Raw genomic sequence first — 27,737 nt, 5'->3', positions numbered from 1 at the left:
ATTAAAATGTGTGGGAAATGAGTGGCTTGAGCATAGAACCAATCAGAGGTGCCGTTTTTTTGACATTGTGTCATTTATTTCATATGAAATCATGAACATCTTTTCATTGAAAAAAAAAATACATTCAAAACACAATTTGTGGTTGATAGCTTTTATGTCTTTACATCAAAGGAAATGCTTCCTTATTTAACTTTCAAACATCATAGACATTACAGTCTAATGTACAATCTGAAGTACCGTCCATATTGTATTATATAAAAGTATTATAAAAAAAAATAACCTGTGACATGGTCCTTCACTTTAAAGTGACCTCACGGAGGCTTTTCTCACCCCCCTCGATGTCCTCTATAGTCTCAGGCAGACATCTGTGACGTGTCTCAGGCAGCTGATAGGCGACCAGACCAGCCAACAGCGCCACGGAACACAGAATCACCTGGGACAAGTGCCCCCACACTTCGTCCAGTAGGAGGATCAGAGGAGCTATAGCCACGCCCAGCCGAGCCAAGAAGGAGTTATAGCCCATCCCGTTCTGCCTGCAGGGCGATAAGGGAGCGTTTATGTAAATTCCACATTGTTTCGATTGCCTTGGTGCTACTGTTAGCCAGCTAGCCAGGTGCTAGGCTGAAAGCTAATGCTACCAGACCCCTCCTATGATCACTTAGGCTAGCTAACGGCACACCATGCGGATTGGACATTGAGAGGACGCAGAAAGGACAACAACATCATCCAGGACGACTTCGGGAATAATTACAAAAAGGTTTTTTGTTATAGTTAAAAGCTATGCTAGGTTAGGCTAGGTTAAGCTAGGCAAGGCGATGCTAGGCTACGCTGCGGTGAGCCGTAGCAATGGCAGAGCAAAAACTAGCCAATTAAAACAGCTGATCAGTGTGCTTTGTTCCGAGGTAAGATAACAGGGTGGTAAATAGGCTTGTAAAACTGCATCTGAATATTTTTCCATCACACACCTACTATTTCTACACCAAATTTGGCATCTTAAAAATACAAAGCCACTTGGATATTCTTGGATATTTGTGGCTGGTACAACCCTCTGCAGCTTACGTGACGTTAGCTGGATGAACTCTGATTACTGATCAGGTTTCTGATTACTTTTGTAGTCCAGCCAAGAGCTGTGTGTTGGTACAGCCTATCTGGACAAATGATTCTTCAAAAAATGTGTTGTTAACAACAAAGTAATGTTTGACTGGAGAGGCCTCCGAAAAGAAACAGTTTGTGGTCAGAAGTATGTGGACACCAAAGCCTAACATGATCTGACCAAACTGACCAAATGGATCATACTGACTTGCCATGGAATATCAGCCTTCCATGATAGAGCTGCCCCAGCCAACTGTAACTGTTGGTGTTGTAAAGTGGAAACTTCTAGAAGCAACAACTGAACATATAGAAGTGCTACACATCACATGTTGGCAGTAGAAGTAGTATTGGGTTTGGGCCTGCTTTTTTATGGTTTGGCCCCCTTAGGTCCAGTGGTGGCTTAAGGAAATACGGAACTGTGCGATTCAAGTTTATGGCAGCAGTTTGGTGAAGACCTTTTGCTGGTCGAGAATAGCAGTACCCTGCAGAAAGTGAGCTGGTCAGGATATGGAAGAACTCGGATAGCCTGCACAAAGCTCATTGAGCATCCATGCCCAACCTCACTGAAGCTTAAAGCTCTTATAGCTAAATCTACAGGAGTCCCTGCAACCATGTTCCAAACTCTGGAGGCCTCCATTGGCATTAGCCCATAGGATTTCTTACCTGAGGACAGTTGGGTAGAGTTCAGAGCTGTACAGCACTATCGTCATAAAGGCAGCAGAAGAACAGCCTCGACCCAGCACTGCTATAACGGTCCTAACCACTGCCTGATCTGCGAGGCATACAGAGAGCAGTGGCTATTCAAGAGGTCGGCCGGAGGGTAGCATCACTGTACCACCGATATTTGAACTATTTGTTTCCATTGATTTGATATATAAATATCTGACCATAAATACCTCACCTTTGGGTATGAAGATGTTCACCATGAGACTCCCACCAGACAATAGCAGAGATCCAACCACTGTGGTCCGTCTGCCGATCTTGTCAAGCAGGTAGTACCCGCAGAGTTTAGTAGGAATTTCGATGGCTCCGTACACAAACTGGGTCAGGTACAGGTTCAGGCCGAAACTTCCAATATTGAATCCAATTCCATAGGAAACGGTGGCGACACAAAACCTACAGGTAAGAAAATACAACATTTTAAAGCTGCATTATGCGAGAATTGGCATTCCTAGCTCTTGGGCTCCCTCTGCAGTCAGGATGTATAATTCACACTTTGAGCCACCTCTGAAAGTTCACCATTTTCACATGTATTTCTGGACAAGCTGAGAGGTGAACGTAAGCAGAGTAATACTTGCATTGTGACTGTGGAGTACACTGTCCAAATGTTTGTGGACACCCCTTCCAAAAAATGCATCCAGCTACAGTAAGCTGCACCCATTAACATGAACCTATTGGGGAGTATTGGGATGGGGTGGGGTGGTGATCATTCAGCCTCCTTACCCCTCTACTAACTTGCTGTGAGGATTGAATGCAATTGCTGAATGCAATCAGATCCTCACAGCAATGCAACTCTTCCAGAAAGCCTTCTTCTCTGGGAAGTAGGGACGAGAGTTACTCCAACAAAAGCAGGATCGGCTCTTTCCTAATACAGCAAAGATAGCTAGCTAGCAGCAGGCTTTACCAGACGCTGTATGCTAACACTAGCTAGCATGACAGGCAATCTAGCTTAGGTTTTAGTAGGCCTGCTAAAATAAAATAAAAAAGCCAGCCTGGTCAAACTGGTTGAGTATTACCTCTTGACCAGATGGTCTAGCTGATCCACCAGCATGACCAGCATGACCAGTCAGGGCCACCCCTATGACTTGCCTGATCAAACTAGTCCTAGCTATCAGAGAGGGTGCATGTTTGCCTGGATTACTAGCTTTTCAACCACCTTGACCATCAAGACCAGCTTAGACCATCTGAAACCAGCAGAGCTAGCTTACCTGCTGTACAGTGTCATGGTGTCTTGCCCCATAGCTATATTTTAAAGACTGTATTTACTGCCTAAGCGCTTCAGTTCTGGCTGTTAGGCTTAAGGTTTTTTTTAATATAAAGAAATTCTCTCATAATTTGTCATAGATGCTCATAATTTGATGACACGCTGGACAGTTTTTTTTTTATTATTGGGGTTCACCTTCGTACAAGGCGATGGCTGCAGCTATTAAGGAGACCAACTCTAAATTCTCCACTAGAGACTCGAGACTTGGACTTGCATCAAGTGCCTTGTGGAGATTCTGGATTTTGAATGAACCACATATATGGAAAAGAAAACACACCAGGTGATACCAGTCAGCAGGGCCAGCCTCCTCATCCTAGGAGTCCTCACCAGATCCAGATACGAGTATTTCCGTTTCCTATCTTCTGTCACTGACACAATGTTGGAGAGTTCCTACATGGATGGAGATCAACAGATAAACGTCATCCTGCCAGATTTGATATTTTCTGTCCTTTCAGGAAGATAAAAGTCTACCCATCTCTCTCTCTCTCTCTCGCTCACCTCAGGTTTGATGCTGGAGAGGATTTCCTTTCTGCGATTCATTGTAGCGCATTTCTGAAGGTAGTAATGGGCTTTTTCCATGTTCCCGTTAGCCATTAGCCACCGAGCAGACTCTGGAATCCACCTACAAGAGTCATTCATTTCATTCTAGGTAGTTTTAATGATTGCAGGTCAGGGGTCAAAAGTTTGGGGCCCTGCATGGTCAGAATGCATCAGGCGTGTTTAGATTTGAGTTCTTTTGGAAATTCTGGTGACGCTAATTTCTATGAAGGCCATGTTTGGGCAGGTGTCGCCGCACAGTAGAACAGTGCACCACCATGGCTCAATCTTCCTGAATGGTCTTCTGTAGTCAAACGGGGGTGTTAGACCACAGTTCCTTTTAGTTTTAAATTAAGTTGACCTCATCCAAAAAAAAACAACTTTGCAGTGGTTTTCTCCATAAACCCTTTGCAAGATCATTGCAAGATCAGTCCAGTCCAGGGACTTTTTGAACCTAAGCTGGAAATGTAGGTGGTATGCCTGAGGGATTCAAATGGCTTAAATACAGTCTACAATGCAGACGGCCTTGTGTTAGTTATGCGAGACCTGCTGATTAGCACTTACCACCAGGATACAATGGAAACGGCAATTGGTAAAGTCACGGCCACAGTCAGCCATCGCCACTCTCTGATGCAGTAGGCAATGAGTGAGAAGCACATGGTCCCAGAGGTCCATGACAGGCTGTCAATCACAGCCACCATCTTCCGGTGCTCAATGTCCACCCACTCTACATCTGGTTGGAGAAAATTTTACACTATTGCTTATTCATCATTACAAAAAGGGGAACGTCAGTGCTCATACAGTCAAGGAAAAGGTGCCGAGTCCATACTGAGTATAGTAGAGATGATGACAATGCCAGTGATACTGAAGCCGGTGAAGAACCTCAAGACTGCCAACATGATGAAAGAGGTGGAGAAGACGCTGGTTAGCGCAAAGCCCATCCCTAAGACGTATGAGACCAGGAGCATCCTTCTCCGTCCATATCTGAAACACGGACAGATGGGAGAGACTAATCCAGTGGTACTTTCTTCACTAAGATTGCAGATTTGCATGGAAACATCAGTGAATTCTTATCATAAATATCATGACAGTTCTTGCTGTAGACAACTGGCTAGGCCCCAAAGCCCTGGTGAAACATCCCCAGATAACATGCCACTGTGGGGCCTGTATGGGTAGCCCAACTGAGAACCAGGAGGGGTTGAACATGGGCCCCATCTCAGTTGTACACTGCACTTGGAGGGGGTCACTAGATGGGACCTATGTGAGATTAAGGTTGGCATTAACAATGGGGCTCATTTGGGAAGCCCAGCTGGCTCCCATGCATCAACCCACTCCAAGCTCATGCCCACCCGGAACCCCCCTGGCCCACGTTTCACCTATGGGAGCGCCTATATGAGCGTTTTGGCTGGGGCTTGTATTTTTTTATTCATTCATTGCATTCTGCGACAAGACCAGGGTGTTAGATGATCACCACCCAGTCGACCCTCTTGAAGGATGGGGCTCCTGGCTGGATGGATCATTATTATGCATGGTGCCAGCAGGTTCATGTTTACCTTTTTCAGTGTCCTATTCTATTCATTACAATGGGTGTCTACAAACATTTGGACACGCTGTGTAACTAGTTAATGAATCACGTCAGACTCGGTGGTGCATGAGAAAACAAGGACTCCTGTAATATTGCAATACTGTAATTTCTGTGATTCTTAAAGCACATACATGGCGCTTAGGCTGCCGAACGCAGCTGCTCCAAACATCACCCCGATGAAGAAGATGGTCGCCACAACTTTGTTCATCCCAGACTTTTCACATACCAGGTCCCACTGAGGGTTGGAGAGAGCAATGGACAACATGACTACAGTGCACAAGTGACCAAACACAGGTAGAGCCTTCAGTCTACCAGTCGAAAATAGGAACAGCTGACCAGTCCGGACGGAACGGCAGGGGTTACCTGTGTGGCCAGAGAGCTGGTAAAGGTGCTGTTGTCAAAGACCCATCCGTTCTGGCACTGGACCACAGGGACCTCCGTAGGATCAGACCGGTTGGTCAGCAGGTGCAACTGAGGTTCTGAGAACATGTGGCAGGAAGAGAAGGTTCCGTCTTCATGTTGCGGGATACTGACGGTCAGTCTCTCCTCTTGAGTCAGATTCCCAAAACCACCATAAGCGTCCAGAGAGCTGATATCACAGTGGTGGGACGGAATGACGGCAATGAATATATTCAGAAGAAAGTGGCTGACCAGGCTAAAGCGGGCCACGAAGTTGTTGAGGAGGACAGTCTTCTGGAAGGTTCCGAAACCATCGACCTGCAGGAGAACATCTTCAAACCTCATTTTTGCTCGCGGTCTGTAACCTTGGCTTGCTGGAGCACAGCGCCTGGGACTGTGACGGATCAGGACGGCGTTGTTTTTTATCGCTTGGGCATGTTCCTTCATTCATAACCCTACAAATGGCATCATGAATAATTAACAGGACAGTGCTCACCCTGATACGGTCAAAGTTGACTGGGTACTAACTGGGTGGTTGAAATTTCACAGCTGCTTTGTGTAAGTCATATCTAGATAAGCACACTTTCCAGGTTTTTGGAACCCACCTATATTAGAAGGTCCAGCGTGGTTGGAAGGTTAGAAGGTTCTACTCTTCTTAGCAAATGTCCACCCACTCTACATCTGGTTGGAGAAAGTTTTACACTATTGCTTATTCATCATTACAAAAAGGGGAACGTCAGTGCTCATACAGTCAAGGAAAAGGTGCTGAGTCCATACTGAGTATAGTAGAGATGATGACGACAATGCCAGTGATACTGAAGCCGGTGAAAAACCTCAAGACGTTGGTGACCGTGGCCAAAGCCCATTCTCAAGACCAGGAGCGAGACCAGGAGCGTCCTCCTCCGACCATATCTGAAACATGGACAGATGGGAGACTAGGCCCCAAAACCCTGGTGAAAGGTCCCCACATGACATGCCCGTGTAGAGCCTGAATGGGAAGCCCATCATCATGACAATAAACAGTAAAACCGTTACACAGCAGATTTGCCAGTGTCAATCAACACAGTGAGTGTTTTAACATCAACACAGTGAGTGTTCAGTGACAAATGTGCTTGCATAACCGTGATACAGGCGACAGCACATTGCATTAGACATGGTACTACATGGACAAAAAGTATTGGGACACCTCCTCTTTCATGGTTTCTTCTGAAATCTAGGGCTTTTGTTGGAGTAACTGTCTTTACTGTCCAGGTTGTGAGGATTTGATTGCATTATGTGATAAGAACATTAGTGAGGTCAGGATGTTAGATGATCACCACCCCACCTCATCATCATCATCATCCCCAACTCATCCCATAAGTATTGGATGGACAACCCCTCAGTTTTGGGTCTTCAATGCTGGGCTGATGGTTCGTGGGTTAGTGCAGCCACAGCCGGCGCAGACCTGCTATTGGTTGTGGACGTTCTGAAAGCCATTGAAATAAATGTAATTAGTGTGACTGCGGCTTACAGACCACAGCGTTCGACCTTCATGAAGTCATGAGCTCATCGTTGGGAACGATTACGTTCACGATCAGACTACAGCGGGCCAATAGCAGCGCCCCAAAATTAGGTTCTCCGGCGTCTGATCGAGCAGGTGGTATATGAGGAATTTAGCAGTCCAGTGGTACCCTCTTTTTACTAAGACTGCAGATTTGCATGGATACATCAGTGAAATCTTGAACATGGCCAAAACGTCCTGGTGAAAGGTCCCCAGATAACATGCCATTAGTTCCCACAATAATACGGAGAATACCACTGAACTAGTCTCCCATCTGTACAGGTTTCAGATACAGCCAGGAGAAGATGCTGACCAGGAGGACAAAAAGTATTGAGACACCTGCTCTTTCATGGTTTCTTCTGAAATTAAGTCTCTACTGTCCAGGGATGAAGGCTTTGCTGTGAGGATTTGATAGTTCACCACCACCCCACCTCATCATCCCTCATCATCAACTCATCCCATAAGTATTGGATGAAGAACCCACCATCATTCCAGAGAACGTAGTACCACTGCTCCACAGCTCAATGGTGGGGAGGGCTTTATACTTTTCTAGCCCACGCCTGGCATTAGGCCGCATGGTGCCAATTGGTTTGTGTTTATCAGCTCCAGAGAGTCCTATTCTATTGGCAGTACTTCTCTATGTGAACTAGACAAGATGTGTGTGTGCACGCATGTGCATTCACACATCTGTATCAGCAATGGCTACAACTTAAAGTAGCTGAAAGCAGGTGCAACTGAGGTTCTGAGAACATGTGGCCGGAAGCTAGGGTTCCTAACCCTTACCTTAACCTCAACCCCAAACCTAATTATACCTCTCACTCTGGCCTCTTAATTCCAGTTCCAGACTGGTGTCAGCAGCGGGCCTACAGCAGCTGGTTAAGGATGTTGAGATGATCTGTGATTTCTCAGGTGAACATCTACAGCTCTGAACTCCGACTGTGAGAATACAGTGAAGAACAGCTGAATTCAGTCTCTTGATGTTCAGATGTTGCTCCATCACTGAGGTGGTGTTGAGATGTTTGGTCTGATGAGTGTTTATTTCACATAAAGGTGTCCCCAGAATAATGTATACATGTCTGACAGCAGCTTTGTAGGGGCAGTGGTGGCTCAGCGGTTAGAGCGCCGGGATATCGATAACAGGGTTGTGGGTTCGATTCCCGGGCTCGGCAAGCTGCCACTGTTGGGCCCTTGAGCAAGGCCCTTTACCCTCTCTGCTCCCCGGGCGCTGGAGTTGGCTGCCCACCGCTCTGGGTGTGTGTGTGTACTCACTGCCCCTAACACGTGTGTGTGTGTGAGTGTGTTCACTACCAGATGGGTTAAATGCGGAGGACACATTTCGCTGTACAGTCCACACTGTACAGTGACGAATACGTGCACCCTTATCCTTTAGCTGTATTTATGCCATAATCACAAAACACGTTCATATTTTTTCTTTTTCTCTTTATTGAAATTGGTCAAACACTAATTATCACCACATCACAAACCAACAGCCAAACAGACTATTAAATACAACTAGAACTTGACTGTTGGGTTGGGCCTGAAGGCTAGAAGATACTTCTATACACATAATTCTCCTACCGTCAAAGTAAACTCGAGAAGTAATCAAAACATTTGAAAAATCCAATTTAAATCAAATTCCTATCATTTTGTAATTCAGTATTCTGAGTATTAATAATTGAAATAGCTTAATGAGTCTGAATAATTCCTCAGTATTAACTGAAGTAGTAATTGAACGTATATATAAAAAAAAAAGGGGATTCTACCACACAATAGGGGAAACAGGTAATTGTTTACATATACATAAATCATATCAGGGATGATATTTGTGTCTTTTCATCTTCTGCTGTCCACCTGCTTTCTTCACTTGCCTTCTTCTGGGATAGGGTTTCGTCTTGGTCCTTCCTAAAATTAAAGAACATCAGACTGATTGCCACCCAGGTAACAGAATGAGGACGTTTTCCTCATTCATAGTTTAGACTGTTTGAAGGCACCAGCTGCAGTTTACATTGTGAAAACATGAAGAAACAGTCCAAAATTACTTGGATTAATGTCTTGCAATGTGTCCTAGTATGTCCTTATGTATATTGAACTGCATTTTCCTTGGAATGGTTGAATGAGAGATCCGTATTCAGAAGGGAGTAAACGTGAACCTCAACTGCTGAACATCCAGCAGAACCAAAAACAGAGCTGTAAAACGAGCCAATTCCAAAACCCCAAAACTGTTACATCACAGTTTTGACTCCTTATAAATACACCCCAAAATTTTACATAACCCCGCCCACTAGAGAAAGCTTTTTCAAGGCTAAACACAGCAGCAGCTAAGTCAGGAGAATATGGATGCAAAGCGAAAAAGGCTAAAAGCTAAAATGCTAGACTGGCCGCTAGCATGACTTTGGGTATCTCCGAAGACAATCTCTTCAGCTAGTTAACTGCTCTCCTCACTCTGAGAGGATACCTTTCAATAGAGCGCAACTAAAAATGTGCAGGACCAGGGTTGGGGATGGGGTTGGGCAAGCATCCAACATCCTGACCTCACTACCACTCTTGCCGCTGAATACAATCAAACCCTCACAGCAATGCTTCTCCAAAATCTCCAATAATAAGCAATTTTTTTACACCCTTGATTTTGGAAGAAACGATGACTGAGCTTCATGTCCCAATATTTTTGTCCATATAGCGTATGTACAGAACGTGGCATTAGCGAGATCTCACCTGCTCCCTTCTATGTCCTCTATAGTCTCAGGCAGGCACTTGCCCTTTGTTTCGGGGAGTTGATAGGCGACCAGACCACCAATTAGCGCGATGGCACACAAAATCACTTGGGACAGGTGACCCCACACATCGTCCAGTAGGAGGATCAGTGGAGCTATAGCCACACCCATTCGACCCATGAAGGAGTTCCAACCCATTCCGTTCTGTCTGTTAAGTAAAATGGGGCATATCTCATGATCATAACTCATGTTTCCTTTAGGAGACACCGACATTAGAAAGGCATGTTACCTGATGACGGTTGGGTACAGTTCTGTACTGAACAGTACGAGTGTTGAGAAGGCCATAGAGGCGAAGCCTTTGCCCAACACTCCGATCGTTGACCGGACTATCCACTGATCTGAAACATAGAGAAAGAAATCTTCGGTTGACGTGTTTTTTGCACGTTAGCGTTCAGTACCTGCTGCTACAATCCTACGAGCTATTAAACACATAACGCTGTGCTCACACTTGACAGGGGCTGGACTGGAAGCCTGGTCAACAAGAAGTGTTACGGTGTGGGGTTTGGACTCAAGTGCAGTTAATTAATTTATTTATTTATTTATTTAATGATACTACCCCTTTCTGGGGGGGGGGGGTATTATTTTATGGTGCGTGTAACAGATGGTGAATGTCTTAAGTGCTTGGTGAGACTGGGGAGTACTTGGTGGCTGTGGTGGGGCTTAAACTCCCAACCCTGGAATTAGGAGCCCAGTGCGTTTCCACTGCATCACCACAGCTAGGAGAGGTGGCAGTATACACACTGTTTAAAAGCTATATAGAAAAACATGGCGGGAAAACAAACAAAGGGAACACGAGGAGTGGGGTGTACCCAAACAAAGGACCAGCTAACCCCTTTTAACTCAAACCATTTTCTTTTTTTCCCCCTAGTTTTCCTTTACACCACTGATTAAAACAAACTCTTTTCAGCTGTTCAGCTTTTCTTCACTGTTCACAACTCAAACAGTCTTTTTAAACTTTGGCTTTTCTTCACTGTTCACAACTTAAACTCTTTCTTTAACTTCAGCTGTTCTTCACTGTTCACAACTTAAACTCTCTCTTTTAACTTTGGCTTTTCTTCACTGTTCACAACTCGAACAGTCTTTTTAAACTTTGGCTTTTCTTCACTGTTCACAACTTGAACAGTCTTTTTAAACTTTGGCTTTTCTTCACTGTTCACAACTTAAACTCTTTCTTTTAACTTCAGCTGTTCTTCACTGTTCACAACTTAAACTCTCTCTTTTAACTTTGGCTTTTCTTCACTGTTCACAACTCGAACAGTCTTTTTAAACTTTGGCTTTTCTTCACTGTTCACAACTCGAACAGTCTTTTTAAACTTTGGCTTTTCTTCACTGTTCACAACTTAAACTCTTTCTTTTAACTTTGGCTTTTCTTCACTGTTCACAACTCGAACAGTCTTTTTAAACTTTGGCTTTTCTTCACTGTTCACAACTTAAACTCTTTCTTTTCCAGCTCTTCCATTATTTGTTTTTTTTCTGACTGTTCACAACTTAGACCCACTGTTACCATTCGCCCCTCTACAAAGGTGCGACAGGGAAGTGTGTTTGGCTGGGTGTATTTATACCGTGCCACACAGGTGGGTCTGGTCAGCATTGATTACCACTTGGGCTTCTGGGGCTTGGAGTTCTTTGCTCCAGCTCCACCAGCTTTCCCACTGTGCTGGCCAGGCCCCCTACTGGTGGCTGATGGTAATTTAGCGATTATCATGGTGGACAGTTTATGGAGTGTCTCTCTTTTTCCTTAATTTCTTTATTTATTTAACATCAGCTGGAAGAAACGGTTGCGCTTAGAAGTTTGGCCAACATTAGCATTTCCTCAGCTTTGGCCTGGGCTTCAGAGCTGAGCTGAGGTTAGCAGGCCCGCTATCAGCTGTGGACAAGAACCCTTGTGTCAAAAAGGTCAAAAATTTCACTTACGAAAATTCGCTGCCGCTAGCCTAGTGTGACTGCGGCTTACGGACCACAGCGTTTGAACTTCTGGAAGCCGTGAGCTCACCTTTGGGAATGAATACGTTCACAATCAGACTGCAGCTGGCCAACAGCAGCGCCCCGGCTTCAGTTCTCCGGCGTCCGATACGATCGAGCAGGTGGTATATGAGGAATTTAGCAGGTATCTCCACAAATCCATACAGGAACTGGTTGAGGTAAAGGTTCAAGCCAAAGCTTTTGATATTGAAGCTGATGCCATAGTAGGTAGAGGCAACCCCATACCTGAGAATCGAGAAGAACATGCAGGGCATTTATTTCAGATAAATCTAATGAAATATGTTCTAGATTAAATGTGTATTCCCCACAGCAAAGGGATCTAAGTATCTAAACTTCTCATTTGACCAGTGGCGATGTCTGACAGACAATAAATTGGACATAAATATTGTGATCCAAAGAGGTAGTCTAACATTAACATGGAGGCTAACATACTAGTGGGTGGAGTAGAACGGTTCTGTGGTATAGGCAATGGTTCTGGACGCTTAAGTGGTCCTTCATCTGGAAAACATGTTATTAGGTTTGATAGAAACCATCTTATAGATAAATAAATGATTCTAAATCGCTCCAAAAGGGGCCAAAGAAGCCATTTTTAGTACTATATAGAACTTTGTGGTATTCTATATAGCGAAAAACCCCAAAACAAGCCAATCACAATGTCATCTATGTGAATCCATTCATTTTTTTCAGACTGGGACCATTAATTATGTCCGTTACCTCAGTATATTTAACAAAACTAGCATCACTAGCATTAGCACGCCAATGTTTTTCCGTTGTTTGAACCGGTTGCTTCAATTCTACACAGATTCACTGTTAGCAACCATACATTGCTGTTACACATAGTGGCTAACAATACTTTCTTTCCTGTGGCAGACTAGGCAGACTTAGCGATTAGCACACTAGCTAACTTGCCAACCGTAAACATAAGAATTACAGAAAAATGATAATATAGTCTCCTGAGTGTGTGTGTGTGTGTGTGTGTGTGTGTGTAGTCTTTCTATCTCTTTTATTAGTTTATCCGTTCAGTCAGAAGGGAAGGCAGAGGCAGTAGGCCGTGTTTAGACATGGCTAACCTCAGCATTGCCTCAACTGGGATCAGTTAGGTCTTAGTTTCCTCAATGATTTTAACATAACTAGCAGGACTAGCATTAGCACTGCAATGTCCTTCTCTTCTGTTGATTAAATTCTACATGGATTCACTGTTAGCAACCACACATTGCTGTTACACGTGGTGGGTGACAGGACTTCTTATACCCGTGACAGGCTAGGGTTCAATTCCCCAGCCAGGTAAGCACACCACACCACACCAATAAGAGTCCCTGAGCCAGACTTATGACTCTACTTTCTCCTAGCTGTCTAACAAGATTCAAATGTGAGTCGGTCTGGATAAGAGCGTCAGCCATTATCCGATCCCGACGTCCATTCAGACGTCAGATTGTAACGATTAGCTTGCGGTTATAGGATTAGCCTGTAGTTAATGAGCATTTGCAAAAAAGCTTAAATGCTCTTCAGATTGAATCTGAAAAGACCAAATTGCACGTTGGTGCAGCTAACATCAGGGTCATTCTCTCAGATCGCCCTCAATCCATATTCAAAATATATATATATATAATCTTAAATCATCATTTTGTAGAATTCAGTAGATCAATTGGGGCTCCTCTAAGACAGCGAGCAGCTAGAAGGTTAACAATTCTCAAAAATTCTTACTGCAGCAAAAATCAGTGTCTATTATTGAGCCTTATGTTAATGTTTCCAAATGAATATGTTAATATTTCCATATTTAAAAATCAAAACAACAAAACTATGCTTTTATGGCTACAAGCCAACCCACTAGGCCCAGGCTAACATGTAAGCTATGACACAGTGATAGAAGACATTGGCTGGAGGTTGGTGTAGTGTAGTGGCTAACAAAACCACCTTCCTCAGGGCAGAGTGGGGTTTGATTGCCCGACACCACGTTACACCTTGGGTTAGACTCCTACTTTTACACTCTCCTACCTGTGTAACATGCATACAAATGTGAACAGCTCTGGGTAAGAGCGTAGGCCAAATGCCTAAAATGTAAACATAGGTTTAATACAACTTGATGGATAAGCTGTATTTTTTTTACATTGCTATACATTTTCTATTTGAATTTCCGTAGGGGCATTTTGCCATAATTCTCATTACAGCAATATGTCAGTATACCTGTTTCTGCTTACACCAAAATGTAAAAGAATAATAATGCAAAATATTATAATAAAAGAATAAATAAATAAATAAAAATAAAATAAATAAATAAATACATAAATAAAATAGATTTATTTATTTATTTAACCTAACTTTTATATGGTTGCTATCATGCTAAAACCTTTTTTTGGTATAGATTGAATCTGGCTCTTGTTCTTTCCATTGTCCAAATGTAATAATGAATGGACCAATAGAAATGATCCAAAATGACTCATCAAAATTGACTTCCATTGAATGCTAAGAAGGTTTTTTCCTTCTCCTGTGAAGTTGCCATATTGGAGATCTGAGGTTTTTACATGACAGTGACCATATAAAGGTTAGCTTAAATTAAATAAATTTTAAAAAAAAATGACCACAATTAATATTTTAACATTTTTTCATGAGAATAACCCAAACCCAAATCTCCCCCACTCTCTTTCACCCCCCCCAATTTAGACACTCAGCCAGCCAGATCTTTTCATCTAAACACATGGGAACATCTCAGTGTTTTCCCACACCAGGTAATGCCGGTCAGAAAAGCCAGTCTCCTCATCTTGGGAGTCCTCATCAGATCCAAATACGAGTACTTCCTGCCTCCACCTTCCGACACTATACAAGACAGAACCTGTCCCAGAAAAGAAGAGAAAGAGCTCACTTAACGAGTGGCTCATTACAGCCGAACCCGAGTCTCAGAAAAACCACTGAAACACTCGCTCACCTCTGGTTTCAAGCTGGAGGTGGCTCCTTTCGTCTTGTTCATGATGGCGCATCGCTCTAGGTAAAAATGAGCTTTCTCGATCTTCCCGTTGGCTATTAACCACCGAGCAGACTCTGGAACCCACCTGCCAGAGAAAGTCATGACATACTGAGTCAGGATCCAGTTGCGATCATACATATCCAACATATTAAAGAGAATATTTATGGCGAGGGTGCTTCAAATGGTTCTTTGAGCGATGCCATGAGCGTGAACAACCTTCAGATTGGTAAAGAACCTTTACATAAAATGAAGGTTTTTAGACCTCTATAAGGTTCTTTACACTCACACTCATCCGTCCAATGATGTTGCACTAGCAACAAATCAAAAAGAAGAGGTTGGTGGTTGTGAGTTTGAATCCCAAGCCATGCCAGTTTGCCATCAGCAGCCGGAGTCTGAGAGAGCACAACTGGCTGAGCTTTCTCTCTGTGATGCAACGTTGGCCGGCAAAGGCATCTGTTAGCTGGTGTGGTGGAGCTGGTACCTGGCGCTTTCCTCAGAGCGTGTTGGCTGCCCGGTGATGGCAGTTTAAAAAGAGGCGGTGGCTGGCTTTGCATGTATATATCAGGAGCATTGTTAAAAGCTTGTAAAAGCAAGAGTGGTTCTTATATGGCATCGCTCAAAGAACCGGTTAAAGCACCTTCGTTTTTAAGAGAGTAGGCGGTAACTATGACTATGGCATTAGGCTGTTTGGGATGGGCAATGCCCCTGCAATGTCCCAGCCGGATGCCATTTACATTTAACTAAGGAAGGCGTTGTAATTATGATCTAATGATGTGCTGCAGATGCATCACACTGTTGCTATCATGCAAAAACCTTTGTTTTTTTTTACATAAATTTAATCTAGCTGTTGTTCTTTCCATTGTGTCCAAATTTCAATATAACGAACCAAAAAAAACTTTTTACATTGACTTCCATTTGAAAGCTAAGAAGGTTTTTTCCTTCACTTGTAAAGTTCATATTGGAGATCCAAGGATTTTGCATGACATCGACCATATAAAGGTTAGCTTGAATGTTACATTTGAAAAGCTCACACCTCCAGGTGATTATAGCAATAATGAGAGGTGAGGTAGCCAGGATTGTGAGCCACTTCCATTCTCTCACTCCATATGCCATGATAGGAAGCATGATGTAGCCAAAGGACCAGCTCAAGCTATCGATCATCCCGACCAGCTTTCTGCTCTTAATGTCCACCCACTCTACAACTGTGAAAAAAAACAGAGCCACAGACACAAATAAATATTACATATATCGCTTTGATTTACTGCCTTTTAGAAAGCAACTGTGTAACACTGCGTAACCAGAGTCATATTTGCACGAAAGCGAGTCCACATGTTTCTTTCACTTTCAGCGACGGTTCTGCAACCCTCAGCTTGTCCAGAAAAGTGTGCTCTTCAGAAGTGTCTCAAAGGGCAAATGACCCCTCCCAACTGTAGGATAAGAGCCAATTCTTACATACTGTTGCTTTAATACAAACACATACCTTCAAATACGTTAATAGGTCAGGGATGCTGAGACCTATCCGGAAATGTCAGGAGTGTCGGGAGGGCAGCTACAAATGGATGGGTAAATTGGCAGTACCAAATTGGGAGAAACTCTAATGAGTCCAATGTGCTGCCACTGTGGCCCGGTGGTCGGAAGTGCTGCTTTGCCATCAGCAGCCGGAGCCTGAAATAGCACAATTGTCCCTGGGCCCTCCAGGTTGGAAGAGGGCTCACCCCCACATCAATGTTGAATGTGTGTTAGGACTCAGAGCTTCCCTCCGGCAATGCCACATCAGTGGCACATGTGGCTTGTATCATGAGTCAGTGAGCAAGCACATCATGCGATAGAGGGGGTTCTAACTAGAGGGTGGGAAATGGAAATGGCTTAATTGGAAGAAAAATACCCAAAATGTTATGTAGAAGCAATTCTCACTGAGCACACTGGAGACAATGACGATGCCGGTGATGCCAAGGCCAGTGAAGAACCTCAACACTGCAAACATGATGAAAGAGGTGGAGAAAACACTGGCCACTGCAAAGATCATCCCCGAGACGTACGAAACCAGGAGCATCGTCTTACGGCCGTATCTGTGGAGCAGGGTAACACAGGGTGAAAAATTGCACTGTAGGAGATTTGCTTTTCTACCATGGATTTTTACTTCATCTAAAGCGTTTATTAATAGTGCTAGCACAATGTTCATATTTGCATGTTAAAAATTCAAAAATGCAATCTAAAGCTGGGTCAAAAAACAACTGTACAAGAGTGCTAACTGCTATTGCTATTTTTTGATTTTACCTTTTATCTGAAACCAGATAAAAATGTTTCCATCCCTCTCAAATTCACATCCTGGGATTTCCAGAAGGTGTAGTGTGAGATTTTTAAACAAAATTGGATCACCCTCACTGGAAATCAGAACGTCACTGGTTGCTCCGTCTGCCAGTTTCTCGCTGGGTTGGTGGTTTGGTAATCTGACTTGTTAGGCCTTCAGTTCTGAGAGTGAAGGCCTACGCAGTGGGAGAGCTCCCTATTGGGCTGATTACCAGATACTAGATTGGTCATTTGGTAGTTCATGAATTTGTTGCCAAACGAAACTTCCTAGATAACAGAATAAGAATGGAGTTGGTAGAACTGTGCTTTTGCAAAGTTTTTACAAGCAGTTATCTATTAAATATTTAAAAATTATTAATGTAATTAATTTATTTAAAACAATATGTTTTTTTATTTATTATTCTAAACAAAAAATCATGAGACATCATGGGGGAACCCCCAGTGCTCCTCCCCAATACCCACACACTTCTTTTAAACCCTTCATTCTACTAATAAAAACGTATATCTTTAGTTTGCTCTATTTATATATATATATATATATATATATATATATATATATATATATACATACACATCCCCAATGCCCACACACTTCTCTTAAACCCTTGATTCTACTTATAGATGTATATCTTTAGTTTGCTCTATATATATATATATATATATATATATATATATATATATATATATATATCCAATGCCCACACACTTCTCTTAAACCCTTGATTCTACTTATAAATGTATATCTTTAGTTTGCTATATTTGCTATATATATATATATATATATATATATATATATATATATTAAACCACCTTAAATAAAGACTTGATGTAGCTTCAGTTTTAGCAACTTCTTAAAACCAATTATAACTTGATTAATTGTGTAATTAAGAAATTGTGTAAACTTGTAATTGTACAGATTTGCACCAAAAATAAAGCTATTTTTGTTTTTTTTAGATTTTGGTTGCTATATTTATTATAGTATGGAGACAGTGACTCATTACACTATAAAATGCAAGAACTGTTCTGTAGATGTGCTGTAAATGACACTCAGCATCATTCAGTACTGAATTCCACCTGTCACTTAAGCTGCCAAATAAAGCTGCTCCCAACATCACTCCAACGAAGAAGATGGTCGCTACTGCTTTGTTCATCTCTCTCCTGTCACACACCAGATCCCACTGCGGGAAAAAGAGCGAGAGGTTATTCAGTTCTGTTCTGTTAAACTTTCTTAATTATGTTCAGTTTCAACATACAGCTTATTTGCAGCCATTTTAGGGGCCCAAGCACCGATCCTGAAAACCTGGAAACTGTGTGAACATCCATGCTCTGATGGTTTAGTTGAATTTAGGAGATTTAGTCCAACACTCATTAAGACGTATGGATAAAATAGGTGCATGTATTTGTCACTGTACAGTGTGCACAGTACAGCGAAATGGGTCCTCCGCATTTAACCCATCTGTGGTAGTGAACACACACTCACACACGCACTAGTGAACTAGGGGCAGTGAGTACACACACACACTTAGAGCGGTGGGCAGCCAACTCCAGCGCCCGGGGAGCAGAGAGGGTAAAGGGCCTTGCTCAAGGGCCCAACAGTGGCAGCTTGCCAAGCCCAGGAATCGAACCCACAACCCTGTTATCGATAACCCGGCGCTCTAACTGCTGAGCCACCACTGCCCACAAAATATATACATATACAAGCGTTACCTGTGTGGAAAGAGTCGTAAGGAAGGTGCTGTTGTCAAATATCCACCCGTTTGGGCACTCAATGAGCGGAGCATCGGTGAAGTTCGATTCACTGCCCAGAAGCTGGAACTGAGGTTCAGCGAACATGTGACAGGAAGCCGGCGAACCATCATCTTGTCTTGGAATACTGACATTGAGTTTCTGCTCCCGAGTCAAATTCCTAAAAACCTTGTCATCGTCCAGAAAGCCGATGTCACAGTGGTGGGACGGGATGGCGCCGATGTAGTTGTTCAGCAGGAAGTGACAGGGAAGGGTGAATCGCCCAATGAAGCTGAGAAACATGACCAGCTTTTGGAACCTTCCAAAGCCATTGATCTCTGCTAGAAGATCCTCAAACTTCATGTTCCTATTGTCCTGCAAAGCTGAGCCCAACGGCGCGTATCTTCTTGGAAAGTGTCGGTCTTGGACTTTCGCTGCTGACAATTCAGGTCTTGTCTGAAACCGTCCTCTGGCTCGCACCTTGTTTTACCCTCTTCTCCAACTCCGGCTCAATCAAATGTCAGAAATGCTAATTTCTTATATGCCAAAGGTCGGAAGAGGTCTCATGAAATGACTGGTCAGAAATATCTAATCTGGCTGTAAATCTTTGATGGTAAAAAAACAATTGTAATTGAATTGCTTGATGTGTACTGCAACCGTGATTCAGCAAGAGCAATGAGCGGAAAACTTCTCTGAACAGATCAGGGTTTATTTGTTAGAAACGACACATTTAGAGAAAGTTGCAGGACTGTACATCCAGTGTACACAGCTTTCAAATCACTACTAGCAGAATTAGGCCCTCTGTTACATGATTATGGGATGCTGTAATTGTAATAACACGTTATTGGGTCATTTCATTGCTATTGCGTCTGATCCTAAAGGAACAGCGTCCGCTTGCAGTTCTTTCAGATGATCTGGAATGCAGATGGATCTTTTCCTAAGAAAAGGAAAAAATCAGATATGAGGTTATGTCCCGCCGGCGGCCCCAAAGTGTTATTACTAACTTCTGTTACTAAGGAATAGCCCCAGCAGTTTGTACAGAAGTCCCTGTAGCTGCTGAGTTGCTGAGTAAAACACCTTAGAACTATAAGTACTTTCTCACTGTTTAAGGTACCTGTACTTTACTTTATATAGCCATATATGCTTCATATAGCATGTCGACCATATAGCAAGGGGTTAACCATTTAAAGCTTGAACCATCAAATAATTCCTGCCAAAAATCTGATTCTTTAAAATTTGAGATTTTTTTTTACTTTCTGACCAATTATTTAAAAAGTAATTAAATAAAATTTAATACTAAATACTTTTATAATGACTTTTATTTTGTAAATACGTCAGGAAATTACTGCTCATGACAGACTGTTTAAACAAGCTGAATATACAGAACAAAATAAATTGTTCTCCTTAAAAATAATAAGGATAAAAATAAAACCTTTCATTTTTTTTTTTTTACTTTTGTATGTAAATTTGTATGTATTTTTCTGGTGCGTGCAGTACACAGATAATCCACCAGGGGGAAGAGAGACAATAATATAAAATACATTATTATTATTATTATTATTATTATTTTAAATAATTATAATTTTCCTGTTTATGTAATTAATTATTTTGTATTATTTATTTAGTTAATTAATTGGTTATATATTATTTTTATGAAACACTACTTAATTTAATACTCTTTACTTAAAATAAGCTCAAATATGTATCAAATATGATACACTTAGCTTTAAAAGGTGATAAACATGATGCACATGATTGACATGACTCGAAATTCACCTTGTCTGCTCAACATCCTCAATGGTTTCCGGCAGCCGGACATTGAGGGTCTCGGGGAGGAGCAGCGCAAGGAGGCCTGCGAGGATGGCTACGGAACAGAACAGGACTTGTGGCAGAGGGGTCCACGTCTCTTTTAGGAGGCTCACCAGCGGTGCCACGGAAACACCCACCCGGGCCAGACAAGAGCAAAAGCCCAGCCCGTTCTGCCTGTGATCAGAACATTTGGTAATCACATTTGGGGAACTGGGGAACTCTGGTGTACATCATGTCCACATTAATCATGAAATCAGATCAGCCATAAGGTTAAAACCACCTGCCTAATATTGTCTAGGCCCACCTGTGCCTCCATGACAGGTCTGACCCATCGAGCGATGGACTCCACAAGATCTCTAAAGGTGCTCTGTGGTGTGTGGCACCAAGACGTTAGCAGCAGGTTATTTGAGAAAGCCCTGTAAGTTGTGAGGTGGAGATAAGGGCCTCCACTGATTGATTGCATCAATTGATGAGCCTTAGGCGTCCATGGCCGTGGAGATGTTCTGACCCAGCGGTCTGGCCATCACATGCTAGATTCCAGTGTTACCAGTGTTATTCAATGTAATGTTATGGCCGATTGGTGTATGTCCAAAACTATCCAAACAGCCCTACTAATTAGCATGCTGACCCAGTCGGACAGCCAAAAGTAGAGCAGTGGGACTTGTTGTCTGGAGTGATGGAGCTTCAAACAGGAATGAAATCCAAGGCGTGGAAATGCAAACATCCAACAACCCATGGAAAATGTCCATAAAATTTGAATCTGCTGACCACACATGACTAAGCAATCCTCGCAACCCACAGGACAATAATTACAACACAAAGAAGGCGCTGAAGGTGAGAAATCCTGATACTCGTTACTTATGCTGCGGTAATTATTACCTGACTACTGTGCTCTACAGTGTGGACTACAGTGTGGAGGGGGAGTCTGAGACAGGGGCTGGCAGCTCACCGTATGACTGTCGGGTAGAGTTCAGTGGTGTAAAGAAACACTGACGTAAAAGAAGCCTCGGAAAACCCTTTTCCCATCACTGCTACAGCCGTGCGAGGAAGCCAGTTGTCTGGAAATAGACACAGAAACAGGTAAAGGTAAAACGCCAGACATATCAGGATAAGGTCCAAGAACCGACTTGCTCAGATGCACATTAACAACCTCGCCAGTTTATTAGAGACTCCCGCCTTCTCAAAAAAAAAAGGCTTTTGTTACCGTAACTGTTGCTTGTTAGTATACACTATAGGGACAAAAATATTGGGACACCTGCTTAATTATTGTTTTTTTAGAGTTTCTCCTGCTTAACTGTCTCTCTAATATCCAGAGAAGAAGGCTTTCTATGAGATTGTGGAGAAGCATTGCTGTGAGGTCAAGATGTCAGATGATGATCACCACCCCACCTAATCCCCAACTCCATCCAACAACTCATCCCAAAAGTATTGGATGGAGCACTGAGTTCTACTGCTGCAGCAGTTTGTACAGAAGTCCCTGTAGTTACTGAGTAATACGGCTTAGCGTGTAATAAGCCTTGGAGTGTTAAGGGGTTAAGAGGAACTGATTAATTTCTTCTTTTTTCATATAAAAAAGGGTTAAAAGCAAAACAAGCCCGAAACATAACAACAACATACCGTTTAGAATCAGCTGCTCACCTTTAGGGATCATAATGGCGATGGCTATGCACACCCCCGTCAGGATCAGCGTGCCCACCTGACTGTACCTGCGGCCCAGCTTTTGCAGACTCAGGTAGATCAGCAGCTTTGCCGGCATCTCTATGGTACCGTAGATGAACTGGGTCAGGTAGAGGTTAAGGCCGAACCCATCGACGTTTAAACTGATTCCGTAGTACGTGAACGCTACGCCAAACCTGCAGATTCAAAGCCAGGAAAAGAGTCAATACTTACGGCCATGCCGGGTTTCATTAGATATCACTCAGCTATGGAGCTCTGGGCGTACCAGGTGATGCCGGTGAGCACAGCCAGCCTCCTCAGTCTAGGAGTTCTCAGTAAATCCAGGTACGTGTACTTTCTGTCTTCTTCTGTGACAATAACTTTGGCGAGGGTCTGAAAAGTCAAATTGTCAGAGGACAAGCAAGACCTTATAAAAGAAATGTACATCAAATATGATCAAAATGTCAAACCTTTCGTTTTTCTGTCACTAAACTCACGGTTAACCAATTATTTAGTAGTCAGGCGTCTTGTACGGCTCCAAAAAGCTCCACCATGGAGAGTCATAGATAGTTTGGAGAAGGTTCTAGCCCCAAATTATATATTTAAGATCAATTTATCTGACATATATTTGTATTAATTGTATTTATATTGCATTTATTTTACATTTATTTGTATTATAAGGGAATATGATACCCCAAATATATAGAATTTTTACATAACGTCACTGTAGTGCAAAAAACTCTAGGTGGAGCTGTGGCCCTGACCTCACCACAGCCTGGTGATCCAGCCCTATTTATTTAGCTCTGCCAAGTCCCCAATGTGGTCAGAGAGATTGGTGGTTGGTGTGGCGCAACAGATAACACCACTACCTACCACTGAGCTACCACACCATGTGGGAGGCTGGGGTTCGATTCCCGGTCTGGGTGACTATGCTGCGCTACACCAATAAGAGTCCTTGGGCAAGACTCCTAACACTACACTGATCCACCTCTGTAATATGAGTTACCTTGTAAGTCGCTCTGGATAAGAGCGTCAGCTAAATGCCATAAATGTAAATGTAATGTAAATGTACCCAGTTCACCTATAAACGTGTGCTTTGCGCTGGCCACTTATCATTGGATCACCCTGGAGGGTGGATGCATGTTATTGGTGGATTCAAGGTGTGAACTGGGCTAAGGACTCTGGCAAGGAGGCAAGCACAAGGGCTAATAATCTACCGGACTGTTGAACACTGTGTTCAGTTGGTAGTTCCCTAAGAAGCGCCACTTGGGCTTCTAGCCATGTTTGTTTGGGCTCTGTTTAGGTGTTTGGTGATGGGTGGTGTTAATTAATGTCTGGCTCCTATCACCACCATCACCACCACTAAGAATCCGCATCTGAATGACTTGGTTTATCTCATGGAACGAGGCATGGATTATTCCGTTACCTGGGGCTTGATGTTTTCCAGACTTTTCTCTCGGTGATTAACTGAGGCACACTTAGTAAGGTAGTGATGGGCCTCCTCCAGTCTGCCATTGGCTATTAGCCACCTTGCGGACTCTGGGACCCACCTACAGGGAAGGAGTTCACATTTCCCGTTCAACTGAACGTTTCCAGAAATTGAAAACAATGAAAAAGAATGGCAGGCAGTCATCTTACCACCAAACGATTATAGCCAATGCCAAGGGAGAGGTCACCACGACAACCAATAACCTCCAGTCATTGACAAGGTAAGCGATGCACGGCAGTATCATGGTGGAGATGGACCAATCAAGGCTTATCATCACACCCATAATGGTCCTGTGCTTGATGTCTGACCACTCCACGCCTGCGTTGAAAAGATGACAAATACCCTACTAGTCTGGAGATACCACTGAACTTAGAGTAGGATTACCAGGGTATCCTCAATCCTGTGTCCTCTGTAGAGGTAGAAGATCACTCACAGAGGACAATGGAGATGATGCTAATGCCGGTGATTCCCATTCCGGTGAAGAACCTCATAACAGCAAACATGGCGTAGGAAGTAGAGAAGGCACTTGTGACAGCGAAGAATGTGGTCGAGATGAAGGACACCATCAGCATACGCCTCCTGCCAAATCTGAAGAGGACAAAGCAATGGAGAATGCTCACAAAAGTTGATTCATTTGAAGGGAATCTTTGGGTTTGAGAAGATCTTAACTATCTAACTATTGGCTTCCGGGCTCCAAGTGGCTCAGGGTTCTACCGTGCTACCACTATGGCCTGGGAGGCACAAGGTTCGAATCCCGAGCCGTGCCGCTTTGCCATCAGTGGCCGGAGTCAAAGAGAGCACAATCGGCAGTGCTTCTTTCTTCATCCTTCGGCCCAGAAATGCCACATCGGAGGAGACCCTCCAAGAGTTGGCAGAATTGCTAGTTCTTGGGGGGGCTACGAGGAGCTCTAGGAACTTTCTAGGCGCTGTAGATAATGTAGGCCTCATCAGGTACTGGATAATATCACATTGTGTCAAAAAAGTATCAAGGACCTCACCTGTCACTCAGGCTGCCAAATATCGCAGCTCCAACCATCACCCCACTGAAGAAGATGGTGGCAGTGGCTTTATTCATGCTCTTCTTATCACACACCAGGTCCCACTGAGGACGAAGGGAAAGGATCGGTTGGTAGGTAGAAGATACTGGAGCTGTCTTTTATTCAGATTTGGTCAAGCAGACAAAAATATATGCCAGAGTAGCTAGTGCTGGATTAAAGTATGGGGCAGCACTTCCACCAGCCTGGGCTGTTCACACAAGGCAGGTTCCAGGCCCATGGGTTCGCACTGTTGGTGTCAAACATCAGGTTCCACTTCTGTCTTTCTGCCAAGAACAGAAAGCTGAGGCAGAAATCCAGACCTGACCATGCTACGATTCGACCAGTCCACAGCTGTCCAGCTTTGGCAAGCCTGTGCCGAGCCACTGCAGCCTCAGCTTTCTGGTCTTGGCGGACAGAAGTGGAGCCTGATGTGGTCTTCTGCTGTTGTAGCTTGTCCACCTCAAGGTTGGAGGCAGTGTTGTTATATCTAAGAAGCTTGTTTGCTCACCACAGTGGTCATCTGAATTACTGTAGCCTGACCTCACTCATTAACAAGGCATTACCATCTGCACTACTGCTCCTTACTGGACGATTGGTCTTTATTGCACCATTCGGAGTATCTCTAGAGATCAGCAGTTCTGGAAATACTCAAACTGGAAACCCCATTTGTCCCCCATTCTGATTCCTTACCTGAAGCTGCTGCCCTGCCGCGATTGGCGGATTAGATAATTGCATGAACAAACAACTGAATGTGTGTCGACAGGCTTCTAGCCCAAAGAGTTGACTATCAAATGACTAATTCAGAGAAAGAATTACCTCAGTAGCCAAGGTCGACTTAAATTGGCTGTGGTCATACTCCCATCCATCCTGGCACTGGACCTCAGGAAGCTCTGTAGAGTTGGATGAGTTGGTCAGCAGGTGGAACCGAGCTTCTGAGAACATGTGACAGGAAGAGAAGGTTCCATCTTCATGTCGCGGGATACTGACCGTCAGTCTCTGCTGCTGAGTCAGGTTCTCAAAAACACCATAAGCGTCCAGAGAGCTGGAGTCGCAGTGGTGGGCCGGGATGACAGCAATAAAGTTGTTCAGCAGGAAGTGGAACGGCAGGGTGACCCGCGGAATCACCAGCATGAGAATGAGCGTAATTTGGAAGCGTCCAAAACCCCCAACCTCGACCAACAGGTCCTCAAACTTCATCCTGGTGCCTGGATCCTGGGGCAAGAAGGGCGTCTAGTCTTATTTTTTAAATGAAAAGGACAAGTGGTGAAGGGAAAGGGCTGCAACGCTCTGAAAAGCCAGTTTGAGAATGAATGTTGTGCAAGGAGGACGTTTCCGAGGGTGCTGCGGACTCTATGTAGTCCACTTGCATGACTGCTTATTCGTCACTCATTCAGGCACATTTCTAATGTTCATTAACATCTCATACGCATTCACAGCACTATTTGACAGAGCAGAAAATGTTATATTTGGTACAGGTAAAGGTACAGACCCGTATCTCCGACTGGGTAGGCTAAAAATAAAGTGCTACGAATATCTGCATGAACCGCTCCATCCCAGCAGTGCAAATACAGTGGGGAAAAAAATATTTAGTCAGTCACCAATTGTGCAAGTTCTCCCACTTAAAAAGATAAGAGAGGCCTGTAATTGACATCATAGGTAGACCTCAACTATGAGAGACAAAAAATTCTGAAAATCACATTGTCTGATTTTTAAAGAATTTATTTGCAAATAATGCTGGAAAATAAGTATTTGGTCAATAAGAAAAGTTCATCTCAATACTTTGTTATATATCCTTCGTTGGCAATGAAAGAGGTCAAACGTTTTCTGTAAGTCTTCACAAGGTTGGCACACACCGTTGCTGGTATGTTGGCCCATTCCTCCATGCAGATCTCCTCTAGAGCAGTGATGTTTTGGGGCTGTCGGCAGGCAACACAGACTTTCAACTCCCTCCAAAAGTTTTCTATAGGGTTGAGATCTGGAGACTGGCTAGGCCACTCAAGGACCTTGAAAAGCTTCTGACCAAGCCACTCCTTTGTTGTCCTGGCAGTGTGCTTGGGTTCATTGTCATGCTGAAAGACCCAGCCACGTTTCATCTTCAATGCTCTTGCTGATGGAAGGAGGTTTGCACTCAAAATCTCACAATACATGACCCCATTCATTCTTTCATGTACACGGACCAGTCGTCCTAGTCCCTTTGCAGAGAAACAGCCCCAAAGCATGATGTTGCCACCCCCATGCTGCACAGTTGGTATGGTGTTCTTTGGATGCTACTCAGCATTCACTCTCCTCCAAACACAAACAGTTCTACTTTGGTTTCATCTGACCATAAGACATTCTCCCAATACTCTTCCGGAACATCCAAATGCTCTCTAGCAAACTTCAGACGGACCGGATATGTACTGGCTTAAGCAGGGGAACACGCCTGGCACTGCAAGATCTGAGTCCCTGGCGGCGTAGTGTGTTACTGACGGTAGCCTTTGTAACGTTGGTCCCAGCTTTCTGCAGGTCATTCACTAGGTCCCCCCGTGTGGTTGTGGGATTTTTGCTCACCGTTCTTGTGATCATTTTGACTCCACGGCCTGAGATCTTGCGTGGAGCCCCTGATGGAGGGAGATTAGCAGTGGTCTTGTAGGTCTCCCATTTTCTGATTATTGCTCCACAGTAGATTTCTTCACTCCAAGCTGCTTGCCTATTGCAGATTCAGTCTTCCCAGCCTGGTGCAGGTCTACAGTTTTGTTTTTTGGTGTCCTTTGACAGCTCTTTGGTCTTCACCATAGTGGAGTTTGGAGTGTGACTGTTTGAGGTTGTGGGCAGGTGTCTTTTATACTGTTAACGAGTTCAAACAGGTGCCATTAATA

At 43.6% G+C, this 27,737-nt stretch overlaps 3 protein-coding genes across 3 annotated transcripts; all 3 read right to left on the bottom strand.

The window, feature by feature from the left end:
• Positions 1–295: 295 nt before the first annotated feature.
• Positions 296–5,942, bottom strand: LOC140564875 (solute carrier family 22 member 7-like). Its single transcript, XM_072690557.1, has 9 exons — positions 5,562–5,942; positions 5,330–5,433; positions 4,443–4,597; positions 4,178–4,346; positions 3,575–3,698; positions 3,354–3,466; positions 1,994–2,208; positions 1,756–1,864; positions 296–533 (listed from the first exon to the last, which is right to left on the bottom strand). The coding sequence occupies exons 1-9, from the start codon at positions 5,940–5,942 to the stop codon at positions 296–298; spliced, it is 1,608 nt and encodes a 535-aa protein (XP_072546658.1).
• Positions 5,943–8,581: 2,639 nt separating this feature from the next.
• LOC140564480 (solute carrier family 22 member 7-like) lies at positions 8,582–19,488 on the bottom strand. Its single transcript, XM_072689996.1, has 10 exons — positions 18,871–19,488; positions 18,238–18,341; positions 16,768–16,922; positions 15,887–16,055; positions 14,815–14,938; positions 14,615–14,721; positions 11,902–12,116; positions 10,138–10,246; positions 9,850–10,056; positions 8,582–9,039 (listed from the first exon to the last, which is right to left on the bottom strand). The coding sequence occupies exons 1-10, from the start codon at positions 19,249–19,251 to the stop codon at positions 8,943–8,945; spliced, it is 1,668 nt and encodes a 555-aa protein (XP_072546097.1). The 5' UTR covers positions 19,252–19,488; the 3' UTR covers positions 8,582–8,942.
• Positions 19,489–19,576: 88 nt separating this feature from the next.
• Positions 19,577–26,499, bottom strand: LOC140564481 (solute carrier family 22 member 7-like). The gene is made up of 10 exons (XM_072689997.1): positions 25,696–26,499; positions 24,841–24,944; positions 24,276–24,430; positions 23,992–24,160; positions 23,780–23,903; positions 22,640–22,746; positions 22,336–22,550; positions 21,647–21,755; positions 20,665–20,871; positions 19,577–19,825 (listed from the first exon to the last, which is right to left on the bottom strand). Exons 1-10 carry the CDS (start codon positions 26,074–26,076, stop codon positions 19,738–19,740), a joined length of 1,659 nt encoding a protein of 552 aa, XP_072546098.1. The 5' UTR covers positions 26,077–26,499; the 3' UTR covers positions 19,577–19,737.
• Between the last annotated feature and the right edge of the window lie 1,238 nt (positions 26,500–27,737).

This window comes from Salminus brasiliensis, chromosome 10 (assembly GCF_030463535.1).
Source record: "Salminus brasiliensis chromosome 10, fSalBra1.hap2, whole genome shotgun sequence".
NCBI lineage: Eukaryota > Metazoa > Chordata > Actinopteri > Characiformes > Bryconidae > Salminus > Salminus brasiliensis.
Note: the sequence above shows the minus strand (reverse complement) of the source record. Positions and strands in the feature narration are given on the sequence as shown.

What these genes read in the sequence shown, in the direction of transcription:
- LOC140564875 (XM_072690557.1), bottom strand. Translation starts at nt 5,942, where the DNA reads ATGAGGTTTGAAGATGTTCTCCTGCAGGTCGATGGTTTCGGAACCTTC. An exon ending in CATCATCTCTACTATACTCA is followed by an intron (nt 4,347 to 4,442) that starts GTATGGACTCGG and finishes TTCTCCAACCAG; the next exon opens with ATGTAGAGTGGGTGGACATT. An exon ending in CTGCTGACTGGTATCACCTG is followed by an intron (nt 2,209 to 3,353) that starts GTGTGTTTTCTT and finishes TCTTACCTGTAG; the next exon opens with GTTTTGTGTCGCCACCGTTT.
- LOC140564480 (XM_072689996.1), bottom strand. Translation starts at nt 19,251, where the DNA reads ATGAAGTTTGAGGATCTTCTAGCAGAGATCAATGGCTTTGGAAGGTTC. An exon ending in TTTCTGACCGGCATTACCTG is followed by an intron (nt 12,117 to 14,614) that starts GTGTGGGAAAAC and finishes CTCGATTCTCAG; the next exon opens with GTATGGGGTTGCCTCTACCT. An exon ending in GAGGACATAGAAGGGAGCAG is followed by an intron (nt 9,040 to 9,849) that starts GTGAGATCTCGC and finishes CTTTAATTTTAG; the next exon opens with GAAGGACCAAGACGAAACCC.
- LOC140564481 (XM_072689997.1), bottom strand. Translation starts at nt 26,076, where the DNA reads ATGAAGTTTGAGGACCTGTTGGTCGAGGTTGGGGGTTTTGGACGCTTC. An exon ending in TTTGGCAGCCTGAGTGACAG is followed by an intron (nt 24,431 to 24,840) that starts GTGAGGTCCTTG and finishes TGTCCTCTTCAG; the next exon opens with ATTTGGCAGGAGGCGTATGC. An exon ending in GTGCTCACCGGCATCACCTG is followed by an intron (nt 22,551 to 22,639) that starts GTACGCCCAGAG and finishes TTGAATCTGCAG; the next exon opens with GTTTGGCGTAGCGTTCACGT.